The sequence below is a fragment of the Cebus imitator genome, unplaced genomic scaffold (genome assembly GCF_001604975.1).
Source record: "Cebus imitator isolate Cc_AM_T3 unplaced genomic scaffold, Cebus_imitator-1.0 Scaffold59, whole genome shotgun sequence".
NCBI lineage: Eukaryota > Metazoa > Chordata > Mammalia > Primates > Cebidae > Cebus > Cebus imitator.
Window position 1 is genome coordinate 6,473,515 of NW_016107374.1, and position 13,197 is coordinate 6,486,711.

At 44.5% G+C, this 13,197-nt stretch overlaps 1 protein-coding gene across 3 annotated transcripts in view; it reads right to left on the bottom strand.

Moving 5' to 3' along the window:
• Nucleotides 1-13,197, bottom strand: part of KSR2 (kinase suppressor of ras 2) — a 523,481-nt gene that overhangs the window by 87,720 nt on the left and 422,564 nt on the right. For 2 of the 3 annotated variants that reach the window (XM_017529548.2, XM_017529549.2), the window contains exons 8-9: nucleotides 10,824-10,891; nucleotides 7,835-7,959 (exon numbers count right to left, since the gene is read on the bottom strand). In XM_017529548.2, the coding sequence (XP_017385037.1) occupies nucleotides 7,835-7,959; nucleotides 10,824-10,891 (193 nt within the window). The remainder of the gene's footprint in view (nucleotides 1-7,834; nucleotides 7,960-10,823; nucleotides 10,892-13,197) is intronic. The other variant, XM_037738919.1, reaches the window with a different exon arrangement.

Here is a 13,197-nt window from a genome sequence, read left to right on the forward strand (position 1 = left end):
TCTGGCCTCCATGCTTTCTGAAGAGAAATTTGTTGTCATTTGAATGGTTTCTCCCATAGGTAAAGTATTGTTTCTCTGTTGTTGCTTTCAAGATGCTTTTGTCTGCCTTCTTCAGTTTTCAGAAGTTTGAAATGATGTTTCTTAGCATGGATTTCTTTGAGCTGATATTCTTTGGTGTTTTCTGAGATTCTTTAATCTGTAGGTTTATGTCTTTTGAGTGATTTGGGAAGTTTTCAACCACTATTTCTTTAAGAACATTTTCAGCTTTGACTTCTTTCTTCTCTTCTCTCCTTCCAAAACACCAGTGACACCAATGTTAGATTTTTTATTATAATCCCCAAGGGTCCTTGATACTCTGCTCAGGGCATTTTCTTTTTGTTATCCACACTGTAATTTCTATTACTCTATCTTCAAGTTCACAAATTCTTTCCTCTGCCCCATCCATCTTGTTGAGTCCATCCATTTTTTAAAAAGTTTCTTTGTTTTATAAGATGTAGTCTCACTCTGTCACCAGGATGGAGTGCAGTGGCATGATCTCAGCTCACTGCAACCTCCACCTCCTGGGTTCAAGGGATTCTCCCACCTCAGCCTCCTGAAAACCTGGGACTACAGGCATGCGCCACCATGCCCGGCATTTTTTTTTTTTTTTTTTTGTATTTTTAGTAGAGATGGGGTTTCACCATATTGGCCAGGCTGGTCTTAAACTCCTGACCTCTAGTGATCCACCTGCCTTGGCCTCCCAAAGTGCTGGGTTTACAGGCATGAGACACTGCACCCAGCCTATCCATTGAATTTTTTATTTGGTTACTGTATTTTCTAATTGTATGTTCTAAATTTTCTAAATGCTTCTTCTTTTTATCTTCTGATTCTTTGCTGACACTTTGTTTCTTTTCAGGGACTTCTTATGTTTCATTAGTCTCAAGAATGTTCATAATTGCTTATTGAAGTATTTTTATAATGAATGCTTTAAAAGTGTCATCAGATAATTCTAAAACCCCAGTCATCTCAGCATTGGCTCCTATTGATTATCTTTTTCCATTCAGCTTGAGATCTTTCTGCTTCTTGGTATGACAAGTAATTTTCAATTGAAGCCTGAACACTTGAGTATTATGTTGTGAGACTCTGGATCTTATTTAAACCTTTTGTTTTTGTAGGATTCTTGTGACACTGCTCTAGCAGAGAAAGGGGAGGTACTGCCTTGTTATTGCCAGGGATGGGTAGAAGTCCAAGTTCTCCATTCAGCTTCTGTTAGCCCCTGAAGAGGGGAAGAGTTCCTCATTATTGCTGGGAAGAGATTGAAATCCAGCTCCCCCATAGGCCTCCACTGATACCACTCTTGCTGGGAGGGGTAAGAACACCAAAAAGCAGGGAGCAGACTTGTTAATGATGGTGGTGGTAAAAGTAGGTCTCCTTGAATCCTACCTCAGCAGGTGTGGGAAGGAGTGCTGCATTATTGCTGGGTGAGGGAAGCGTTCATTACCACCAGCAGGGATGACAGTCCCTACTCAACCTTCTCTAACACCTCTGGCAGGAGGATTGGGATGGCAGGTTTCATTCAGTTTGACAAAAGATGGAAATCTAGACTCCCTACTTGGTCTTTGCTGGTACGGGTGGGTAGGAAAACAGATTTTTCTGTGGTGTTTGGCTGGGATAGGATGGTTATTGGGTAAAAGTTTTCTTGCTAAGCTGTCCCTTTCCTGGGCCTTTGACTAGATGGGGCAGGCTTTTGTTGGGGCTCTTTTTTTTTTTTTTTTAAATCTATTGACACATCCAGGTTGCCAGCTTCTTTAGTTCTCAGTCTGGGATACATGAAGCTAAAAGAAGTCTCAGGGAACTCACCACTGTGTCATCGCTTGGGTCCCTAGCTGGTCTTCCTCCTTCTTACCCTCTTTCAGAGTGGTCTTATGTTTATTTTACATACAGTGTCCATTGTTTTTACCTGTATAGTTGACCCTTGAACAACCCAGATTTGCATTGCACTGGTCCACTTATATGTGAATTTTCTTCCACCTCTGCCACTTCTCAGACAGCAAGACCAACCCTTCCTCTTCCTCCTTTTCCTCAGACTCCTCAACATGAAGACGACAAGGATGAAGACCTTAATGATGATCTGTTTCCACTTAATGAATAGTAAATATATATTGTCTTCCTTAGAATTTTCTTACTAACATTTTCTTTTCTTTAGCTTACTTTTGTAAGAATGCAGCATATAAGACGTAGAACATAAAAAATAAATGTTAACAAACTCTTTGTGTTATTGGTAAGGCTTCTGATCAACAGTGGACTATTAGTAGTTTTGTGTTTGGGGCATCAACAGTTACATGTGGATTTTCAACTGTGGGGGTGGGCCCCTCAATAAATGTGTGCTGGATGAAGGAAAGAGGAAAGGAAGAAATGAAAAGAGGAAGGGTTGTATGGATGAAGAGAAGGAGAGAGAAATGAAGGAGGAAGGTCTGTTTCCTCCCACTAGGCTGTTACTTATTCATCTTAGAATCTGCAAAGCCAAGCACAGAAACAAAAACATAGGATGTAGGTAATGAATGTTATACAAATGAATGAGTCAACTAAGCAATTGAAAGGAAGAAAAGATAGAGGGAAAGAGGGAGAGAAGGAGGGTAAATTGTCTTTATGGTAAAAGGACTTATCTCTACCTCTTTGAGGACAGGCTCATTAATACATATGGTACTCACTTTTCCTGGCAGAATTGTTACAATAGGAGAGAAAATCCCTTTTGCAGGTTAAACCCAGATCTGTGTCTGAATGGGACCAGCAGCTGGTGGTTTTGTTCCATTAGAAGGAAACTTATTAAACTCTACCAGATCATGCAGGGAAAGGCTAATGGCATAATTCCTCTTTCTGAACATAGATGAGAGCTGGAAACACCCATCAGAGACCATCCAGTCCAACTACTACTTCATTCTACATGCTGAGACTCTGAGGTGGGGGAAATGGCCTCCTGGAGTCACACAGGGCATTAGTGGCCCAGTCCCAAGTGCTCAGGAGCAGAAACACAAGGTTGTGCCAAGAAATAAGAAATTCACATCTGACTCTGGAAATCAAATAGAAGCATGTTCATCACCCAAGTTCCCACTTCACCCAGCTGAGCACTGATTTGGACATGGCAGCGATGGTCACTGTTCTCCCGTGGACCCATGGACACTTTCTAAAGAAACTGTCTTCACCCTCTAACCCAACATCCTTTGTTCAATGGACTGTCCTAAACAGACACATGTGTATTGTGACCTCCATAACCCACTCCCAACACAGGACCATAGGCCAGAGCATAATGGGAACTGACCAGTGACCTATAATATGGGATGGAATGATGAGATAAGTAATTAGGAAGAAGAGCAGAGAGTATTAGGAGCAAAGGCTGAGATTAGATGAGGTTCAAAGAGAATAGGGGAGCCACAACAGGCCAGAATACAAAGAAAAAGAAAACAAAGGTCACAAGGAATAGGAACTATATGGAGGCAGAAGCAGTGATAGAGAAAAGAAAGACAAAAGTAGAAGATGAGGAAGCCAGCCAATGGTAACAACACATCAGAGCAGACCCACAAAGAGTAGCTGAGTCAGGGTCATGATGGAAGACCAGAACAATGGTCCATGAGCTTGCTTTGGGTCCAAGGAGCTGGACTGAGCTCAGGACCATCCTCTATGTCTAGTTCTATGAGGCCCAGCTGCTAAACGATGATTTCCCTCTCTCTGAATTGCTCCATGTCCATCCTTTACAAAAGACAACTCATTTTGCTGAGCCAGCCTAGGCGGGTCTCTGTACCTTGCAGCCAACCAACAAAAGCAAGCCAGCATGCAGCCACTTCAAACAGCTTGACTACAGCAGGCAAAAATTCAGCCTGTGCCACTACCGCAGATGGTATTTTTGATGCCTTGATGTGTAAGTACAAGGGTTGTAGATTGGTCCCATAGGAATTGGCAGATGCTATTGCTTCTGCTTCTCCTCCTTCCCCCTCCCCCATTCTCCTCAACCATCCCACTGTCTTCCTCTTGTTCCTTCTTATTTCTCCTTCTCTTCCTCCTCCTCCTTCCTTCTTCCTATTCCTTCTGCCTCTTCCTTCTCCTTCTCTGTCTTCTTCATTATCAAGATACTTCCATGCCTTGAGTATTCAGTCCTTTATATGTATCACACATCTAAACCTCTCTGCAACCCCAATAATACCTCCTATTTTGTCTATTCTACAGAAAGGAAAACTAAGGTAGACAGATCTTGAGATAACTGGCCCACAGTCACACAGCAAGTTAAAGAGCTGAGTTGCAAGCCCAGGCTTCCTGACTCCAAAATCTACACTCTAACCACTGTGCTAGGTGAAAAAGCAAGGCCTTTGTGAACCTGGATTGGCTGAACTAGACAGGAGACAAGACAAAGAACACACAAAAAAATCTTTGGACCAAATTGGCTCAGAAATTTATTGCACTAACCACACCATTGCCTGACAAGAAGAATCTGTGTGAGGCCAGTGAGAAGAGAAATGGGGAAAAAATAACCCACCTTATGATAGATCCTGTCCACCTTCATGTCAAAGCTGCTTTCTTAATATAGGTTAATTTATTTCCCTTATCAAATTCTCCTGCTGGCTGACAAGCAGAACAATGTCACAGTCACTGATCTATCTGACCTATGTTTCAGTCTCATCTGACACCAGGAGGCTCATTGTGTCTGTAAAGCCAGAGAGAAAGGTCTCTAGGTGGTTCTCTGCTCCTTGCCCCTCAAAATGTCACAAAGGAAAGAATGGGTTATAAGGGATGCACAGTTATTATACTTCCCAGGGTCCTTACCATTTGAACTTGCTCAGCCCTCCTAGCAGTGGGGATCCCATTTCCTAGAGATCTGTATCTTTTACAAATAACAAAGGAAAAGTGGACCCCACCTGATGTTTTGATCAGAGGCCCCAAAATCTAAGCTGATAATAATAGCTAGAATTTCCTGGATCCTAACTATGGGCCAGGAAGTACACTGAATGTTCATTGTTGAATTCCAACCTCACAACAACTGTCTGAGTTTGGTGTTCTTATTGCCCACCATGGGCACTTTAAAACATGACTACAAATCTGTGGACTCTTCCCACTAAGAGTTGAGGTCTGTATTTCTTCCCTTTGGATCTGAACAGGCTTGTGACTGCTCCCATCAGTAACGTGCACAGAAGTGACACAGTCAAAGTTCCACCTTGTTTGCTAATTCAGTTGCTTTTTGAGCCATGAGCTGCCCTGAGGCAGCCATATTGTGAGGACACCCAAGCATTACAGCAAGTCCACATACAGGTGCTCTAGTTGACATCTCTGCTGAACCCAGGCTTCTACTCAACCCAGCCCAGGCACCAGACATGGAGTGAAAGAGCCTCTAAATCAGGGGTCAGAAAACCTTTTCTGTAAAGAATCTGACAGTAAATATTTTAGGCTTTGCAGGCCATGCAGTCTCTATCATGACTACTCAACTCTGACATTATAGCATAAAAGCAGCCACAGAAATAAGGGTTTGTCTGTGTTCCAATAAAACTTTATTTACAAAAATAGATGGTGGGCTGGATTTGGCCTGTGAGCCATAGTTTGCCAATCCCTGTTTTAGATGACTCCAGCCATTATCTGTGTAAGTCTTCCCAGTTGATTCCCATGATGGAGCAGAGACAAACCATTCCCCCTGCTCCCTGTCCTAATTCCTGACCTACAGACTCCATCAGTATAATAAATGGATGATTGTCATATGCCGCTAAGTTTGAGTAGCTTGTTGTGCTGCAGTAGATAACTGGAACAGCCCCATTTTACATACAGGGAAACTGAGGCTCAGAGACATTAAGTTACTCACTCAGTCTTATAGCTAGTAAGCACAGAATGCCACAGCTGATTGCCAGGCTTGCCTGATTCCGATTCCAGAAGCCAAGTTCACCCCACTGCTGAAATGATGCCACAAGGAGCCAGATGGCAAATAGCTTTGAGATGAAAATGGCGGGTGAGATAGCTCAAGAGCAAGGGAACACACGGGCTTTGTGGGGAGACATGGAAGGAGAGGTCAGAGGTACAGGAGGGACCAAATTATGCATGGCTTTTTAGGATTCAGTAGAGTCTGATTTGTTTTCTAGATGTAACAGAAAGCTATTGGATGGGTTTAAAGCAGGGCATGGCATAATTCAAATCACGTTCATTGAGCATCACTCTGGCTGCTGTGCAGGAAATGGATTGGGAAGGGGGCAGTCCTCTCTCTGTGCCCTGCCAATGTACAGTGACTTGGCTATCATGATGCTCCTTTAGGACCTGGACACAGGTCAGTGACCTGCTGATCCTTGGGCTGATGCACTTTTCCCACTGATATAGTTAGGATATTTGTCTCCTCTGAATCTCATGTTGAAATTTGAACCCCATGTTGGAGGTGGGGCCTAGTGGGAGGTGTTTGGGTCACAGGGGTGGATCCCTCATTGGTCCCTTTTTTGCAGTAATGAGTGACTTCTCACTCAATTAATTCCTCCTAGAGCTGGTTGTTTAAAAGAGTCTGCCACCTCTCCTCTCTCCCTCTCTCTCTCACCTCCTCTCTCTTGCTTCCTTCCTTCCTTTCACTGTATGGTGCCTGCTCCCCTTCACTTTCTAACATGAATGGAAGCAGCCTGTGGCATCCCCAGAAGCAGATGCTGGTGTCAGGCTTCTTGTACAGCCTGCAGGACTGTGAGCCAAATCAACATTTTTCTTTATAAATTACCCAGCCTCAGATATTCCTTTATAGCAATGCAAATGGATTCAGACATCTACCTTCAACGTAAAGCATGAAAGCTTTGAGATGCTTGGGAAATCACCTATTGGTGTGTGCAACCTTTGCCTCCTGCTGTGAGGCTTGGCATGTCCCTGGATAGATTTGGTACAGCCCCATCAGCAGATCAAATAAGGGATGTGGAAATCATGCCAGAAATATCTAGGCAAATGAAAGAAAGATGCACAGAGGGACTCACTGCTGACTACCTGTCTGAGGGTGGAAACCAACCAAACTACCTGTTGCCCAGAGCTCAAGGCCCCAAAGAAAACCCAGCCATCCAGCCTCCACCAGAAGCTCAGATATAGACCCCTATTCCTTGGAGGTCTGATGGGACAGATGTGTCAGAAAGCCCAGAATCATCTGCAAAGTTGGTCCTGGAAGATGGTGTTACAGTTTGGCTGGGTCCTCACCCAAATCTCATCTTGAATTGTAGCTCCCACAATTCCCACATGTCATGGGAGGGACCTGGTGGGAGGTAATTGAATCATGGGGGCTGGTCTTTCTTGTGCTGTTCTTATGGTAGGGAATAAGTCTCACAAGTTCTGATGGTTTTACAGAGGGGAGTTTCCCCACATAAGCTCTCTCTTGTCCGCCGCCATGTAAGATGTATATTTTGCCTTCTACCATGATTGTGAGGCCTCCCTAGTCACATGGAACTGTGAGTCCATTAAACCTCTTTTTCTTTATAAATTACCCAGTCTCAGGTATATGTTTATCAGCAGCATGAAACAGACTAATACAGATGGCAAAACCTCTCACAGAGCAAAGCAAGTGAGATCTGGACCACTAAGGAAACTCCTTTTAAGTCTCTCTTCCCATCCCCATTGTGCCTTCTTGGACACTCTCATCCATTCTCATTCCAACGTGCCCTCTCTCTAAATTAGATTTCTGGCACATAAATCTCTCCACTGATCTCTGGCTGTCCCTCAAGCTTTACTCAACACAAACATCACAGAATTAGGAGAGCCGAGACGGGCTGGGAGGGAGTGCCATGCTCCCAGATCAACCCTTCCTCCCTCCTGCCCCTCACCCAGCAGTACCAGCCCCACATGTCCAGACCCAGCAGAAGCCAAGCCTTACCTTGTTGATTTTGTTGGTTTTGGGGAGCGTCTGACTGATGTGCAGGTCTGAATACCGAGGTGGCTTCCGTAGAGGGTTGTTGATGTCACATGGAACGGACTCTGTCCGGACTAACCTTGCTGGATCCGTAGGGGTAAAAACAATGATTTGGGAGTTTAAGTATCACTTTAGCTTTGGTTATGCCAGGAGAGCATAGCTCAGATCTCACCTCTTAGGCCCACGCCCAAGACTAGAGGACAATTCACCAAAAGTGATCATCATTTTGTCACGGTGGTGGGATCAGTGTATTTTCTGTGGTTTGTAAAATATTTCTATTGTCCATATATGACTTTTGACAATTAAGATGATAATAATAAAACTAAAGCTGTCAGGTTTTTAAAAATACTGTAATTGTTTCATATCATCAGAATCTAAACTCATTTTAAATACACACGGTTTCCAATTTCTCAGGGCCTGTGATGAGTGGATAAGCTCATCATAGTGCCCTGTCCCTAACTTTCTAACCTCTGTATTAGGATTGCCTTTCCTGCCTTTTGGGATTCCTTAGGCCTAAGAAGCCTGCTGCACATTGAAACACTTTGCCCTAAACAAGGATCCTTGAAAGAAAGACAGCTGTTCCAGGAAGCCAGGCACATAGTGGATGCTAAATAAATGCTTCCTGATCCAAATCACATCACCCAAACCCCTCTCTCTCCTGTTATTTCTGTTACTCACAGGGAACACGGCAAAGGACAAAAGCGAGAAGCTCAAAAATCAAATTTGATGCTTGCTATTGCTACTCGTTAGCTGTTTTTTTTTTTTTTTCTTCTTCTTCTTTTTTTTTTGTGGTGGTGAGAGGAGGGTGTTAGTTGAGAAGTTTAAGCTCCAGACTGACCCAGGGATTTCATTTCTCTGCTTAGCCTGAGCTGCCATCACCATGGAAACTGACTGTATTTTCAACTTCCAACCAACAGAGAGAAAAAGCAAGAAGCTGGTGGATTTCTGCAAAGTTCAGTTTGCTCTGCATGTGCAGACACCTGCTGCCTTTGAACAAAAGGTGGCCTGGCCTTGAGGGTGGGTGGGAGGGAGCCTTTCTTCAAATGTCAGCCTCTGAGCACCAGCACCTTCCAAGCAGGCTGGTTCTGTCCATATGGGAACCGGGTTCTGACAGAAACCTCTGCATAGAGAATTTGGTGGGAGGCAATTTTTCCAATGAGGCTGACCCAAGGCAGGGTCTCAAGAGAGGTGAGAATTCAGGTTTTAAAATAGCCTCATTGAGTGAATACACTTATTCAAGGAACAGATGGTTCTCAATTAAGGATGTGGAGTGGGAAGGGCAAGAGAAAGGAGCTGAAGACTTTGCCTTCACTTGCAGTTTTCCTGGTTTTGGAGATAAGCAATGCAAAGATCATCGAAAACCAACTGCCCGTTGGCTTTGGGACGCATCACAGTGTCTTCGGCAGCAATTTGCCTCCTTTAGGTTTCCCTTGGGTTCATTCTAAATCAGGGCAGATTCCCAGGAATATGCACTGAGCAAGGCCAGGGGAGATGGGAGTGGGAAAGTGCGAGGACAGGGAAAGAGGACTCTGTCGGATTAGCGAGTTGCTGTACCCTAAAGTTGCTCCCTGATGATTCAAAGGCTCTAGCCATCCTATAGATGAGGGGTTTGTAGGGATGTGGCCAGCAAGAGTTTGAAATATTTTAATAAACTGCTTATATTTAAAAATAAGCATATGGCAAAAATTCTCTATTTGGGCTTTTGTTGGAAATGTCAGAAATGCTGGCAGTGTAGGTCCACAGAGCTGGAGTGGCTGGCTACCCTCTCCAGATGGCACTTGGGTTTTCCAGTGTGCCACAGCCCCATCTGGCCAACTTCTCTCATTTAGGACAGCTACTTGGCCCTCATAGACATCCTAGTTTATATCTGACTCCTGCTCCAGAGCAGTGCTTCTCAGCTTTAAGGGGCATAGAAGTTCCCTGCAGATCCTGTTTAAAATGCAGATTCTGATTCATAGGTCTGGGGTGGAGCCATAAACTATGCATTTCTAACAAGCTCACAGGCAATCCTGATGCTGCTGGTTCATTGCTTTGAATAGCAAGGATCTGGCCCATGGCGTGCAGTAGAACTTTCTGCAATCCATAAAATGCTCTATATTTGTGTTTTTATTTGATTTTAATTAATCTAAATTTAAATAGCCACCCATCTAATACAGCTATTAGCCACTCAGCTAACAGCTACTGTTTTGGGCAGCACAGGTTCAGAAAGTCCCTCAGGGATACATTTCAACATGGATAATGGGGTTTGGGGGTGATTGCCCCATAGGACAAGGATCAGGGAAACCATTTTGAAAGTTGGACTACAAGACTTCCCAAGGTAGTGTCCCTTATGAGTCCTTGGCAGTCAGGGAAAAGCCTTTCTTCTGTCTTTCCTTCCAGCCAGATTCATCTTGCTTTTGCGTAGTAGAATCCTGGTAGCGGCTCTCCTAGGGCTGTTAACTCCCTGCCTGGACAGGTCGGCCCAGACACTCCTAGGGCCTCGTGAAATGGGACACAGATGGCCCAAACCAATAGGCCCCAAGACATACCCCTCCCCATGCCCACTTTTGCAAGGCCAATTGATTAAATCTAGAGAATACACAATGGAAAAACACCCAGCCGGTGCTCTTTTTTGGTGGAAAGAAAAGCAATGGGATTGGGGTAAACAGAAGAGGCTAGAAATTAGGAAAGGAGATAGGACGAGAGAGCAAGGGTTGAGCGGGAAGAAAGAGCGGGCTAAAGTGTCAGAGCAACCAGTACAGGAGCAAGAAATAAGGAGAACACGCATAGGGGAGTATAGAGGAGACAGATGTCAGGAAGAACGGTGTCAGAGAGAAAGAAACAATGAGGCAAGTGTGTGGGGAGCAGGAGGTATTCGGAACCAACCAGGGTGGGTTAGTTGGACAGCTATCTGGGGGCCTGCAGGAGACTCACCTCGCCCCTACCCCTAGAACAGTAAGTGTTAAATACTTACCTCCTCGATGGATGATCAGGAGATGGCAGGGTGGGGCTTCTTTGGTGCATTTGTTGTGGCACTTTAACCTGAGAGAGATAAAGAGAGAAAGATGGATAGGTGAATGACTAAGTGAGTGGATAGGTGGGTGGGTGAATGGATGGATGGATGGATGGATGGATGAGTGGATGGATGGATGGATGGATGAGTGGATGGATGGATGAATGGATGGGTAGATGGATGGGGAATGGATGGGTGTGTAGATGGATGGTTGAGTGGATTGATGGATGGATGGATGGATGGGTAAGTGAATGCATAAATTGGTGGATGGATGGATGCATGGGTGGGGGGTAGATGAATGGATGGATGGGTGGATAGATGGATGGGTGGCTGAACAGATTGATGGATGGATGGCAGATGGATGGGTGGGTAGATGAATAGATGGATAAATGGGTAGTTGGATGGACAGGTAAATGGATGAGTGGGTGGATAAATGGGTTGATAGATGAATGGGTGGGAGATTAATGAACAGATATATCAATGGGTGATGTGTGGACAGATGGGTAAGTGAATGGATAAATAAATGGATAGCTGGATGAATATGACAGATGGATGGATGGATGGATGGATGGATGGTGGATGGGTAGGTAGATGGATAAGTGGATAGATGGGATACCCCCATGGTCTGGAAAGCTCTGGGTGCTGTGGATACTAAGATGTGAGATGATATGGGACAGCCACTGCGAAGGCATATCCTCAGCAACCCAGGAAATTAACGCTGGAGAGAGGCTCCCAGTATCCCACTTTCTCAGGTCAGTCTTAGGTGGTCCAAGAGTGCGTGGCAGCTGTTTTATTAGCACTGCCCACATGGATTTCATGTTTTAAAAAATATCAAATACCATGCTTTTCCCATCAGCCTGTATTTATAATCACCATCATCATCATCACAGTTCTCCTCATCATCTTCCATTTACTCGAAGACTCATTTTGTACGATGTCATTTAGTCTTTATAACAACCTTACAAAATGGGCATTATTATCATCACCATTTTACAGATGGAAAAACTGGGATTAACCGACTTGCCCTGACAGAAAACCTGGGTCAGTGGTCTCAAAGGTGGCCGCCCATTTTTCTTAAAGGCTCAAGCTGTAGGACACATTCAACCAGGGCTTCCAATTGTAATGAAATCGGTGCCAGGTATTAAGTTTTAGAGGCATAAAGTTGAAGAGTTTAGAGTAAAAATGTCTTCATTTGAGAGAAGCCTAAGAGGACACCTTGCTCCTTCCCCTGGAGTTGCCTGACTTCACAAGGATAATAAGAATCACAAATTACTGCAGCCTGGCTTTGTCCTTTTCTTTTAGAGTTTTATGTCCATAGGATAGACACACACTGCGGAAGATGCCATAAGTAGCCCATTCATATCCCCTTGGATTCTCTTACCATTCTGTGCATACCAACCTAACTTCCAGCAGCCAATATCTTTGCCAGATGGTGGCCCTCAGGCTGCTTGGAGATTTAGTATTAAAAGCAGACACATCAGTAAACTGAGAAGTAGGAACTTTACAGTTGCCCCCTACTCTCTTTCTGATTTGAGAGTTCTCTTTAAAATAATGGTTCAAATATGCAGGCACAGACTCGACACTGATTTCTCCCATTTGTCTAATTCAGTGTTTCTGAAAGTAGCATCCTCAGACCAGCAGCGTAAGCACCACCTGGGAACTTTTCTGGGGCCCCACGGCAGACCTGCGGAATCAGTACTCGGAGGCTAGGCTGCAGCAGGCAGAACTCTGGGTCTTAACAAGCCCTCTAGGTGAATCAGATGCACGCTTAGGTGTGAGAACCACCAGCCTAGCTGACTGTTTTGGAATATCTGTGCATATTTCCCCCAATTTTCTCTTGTTCGGTATTTCACGGATCTGATGGGGCTCTGAATTCCTCTCTGAAGAAGTTAGACCTGGGACCAGCAAGAGTCAAGAAGGGGAGTAAGGAGGGACATAGGCAGTAGGAGACAATGCTGAATCACATGGTGAGACATAAGGCCCTCTCCAATTCTCTTTCAATCTGATGGCACCAGAGAGAAGGTCTCTCTAACACATGCTATCTCCGGTCCCAGATTTCAACAGATAGCAGGATCCACAGGGAGTTTTATCAATGGGTTTTCCATTTAAAATTTATTTTTTGTAATCCCAGCACTTTGGGAGGCCAAGGTGGGTGGATCACGAGGTCAAGAGATCGAGATCATCCTGGTCAACATGGTGAAACCCCGTCTCTACTAAAAATACAAAAAAAATTAGCTGGGCATGGTGGTGTGTGCCTGTAATCCCAGCTACTCAGGAGGCTGAGGCAGAAGAATTGCCTGAACCCAGGAGGCGGAGGTTGTGGTGAGCTGATATT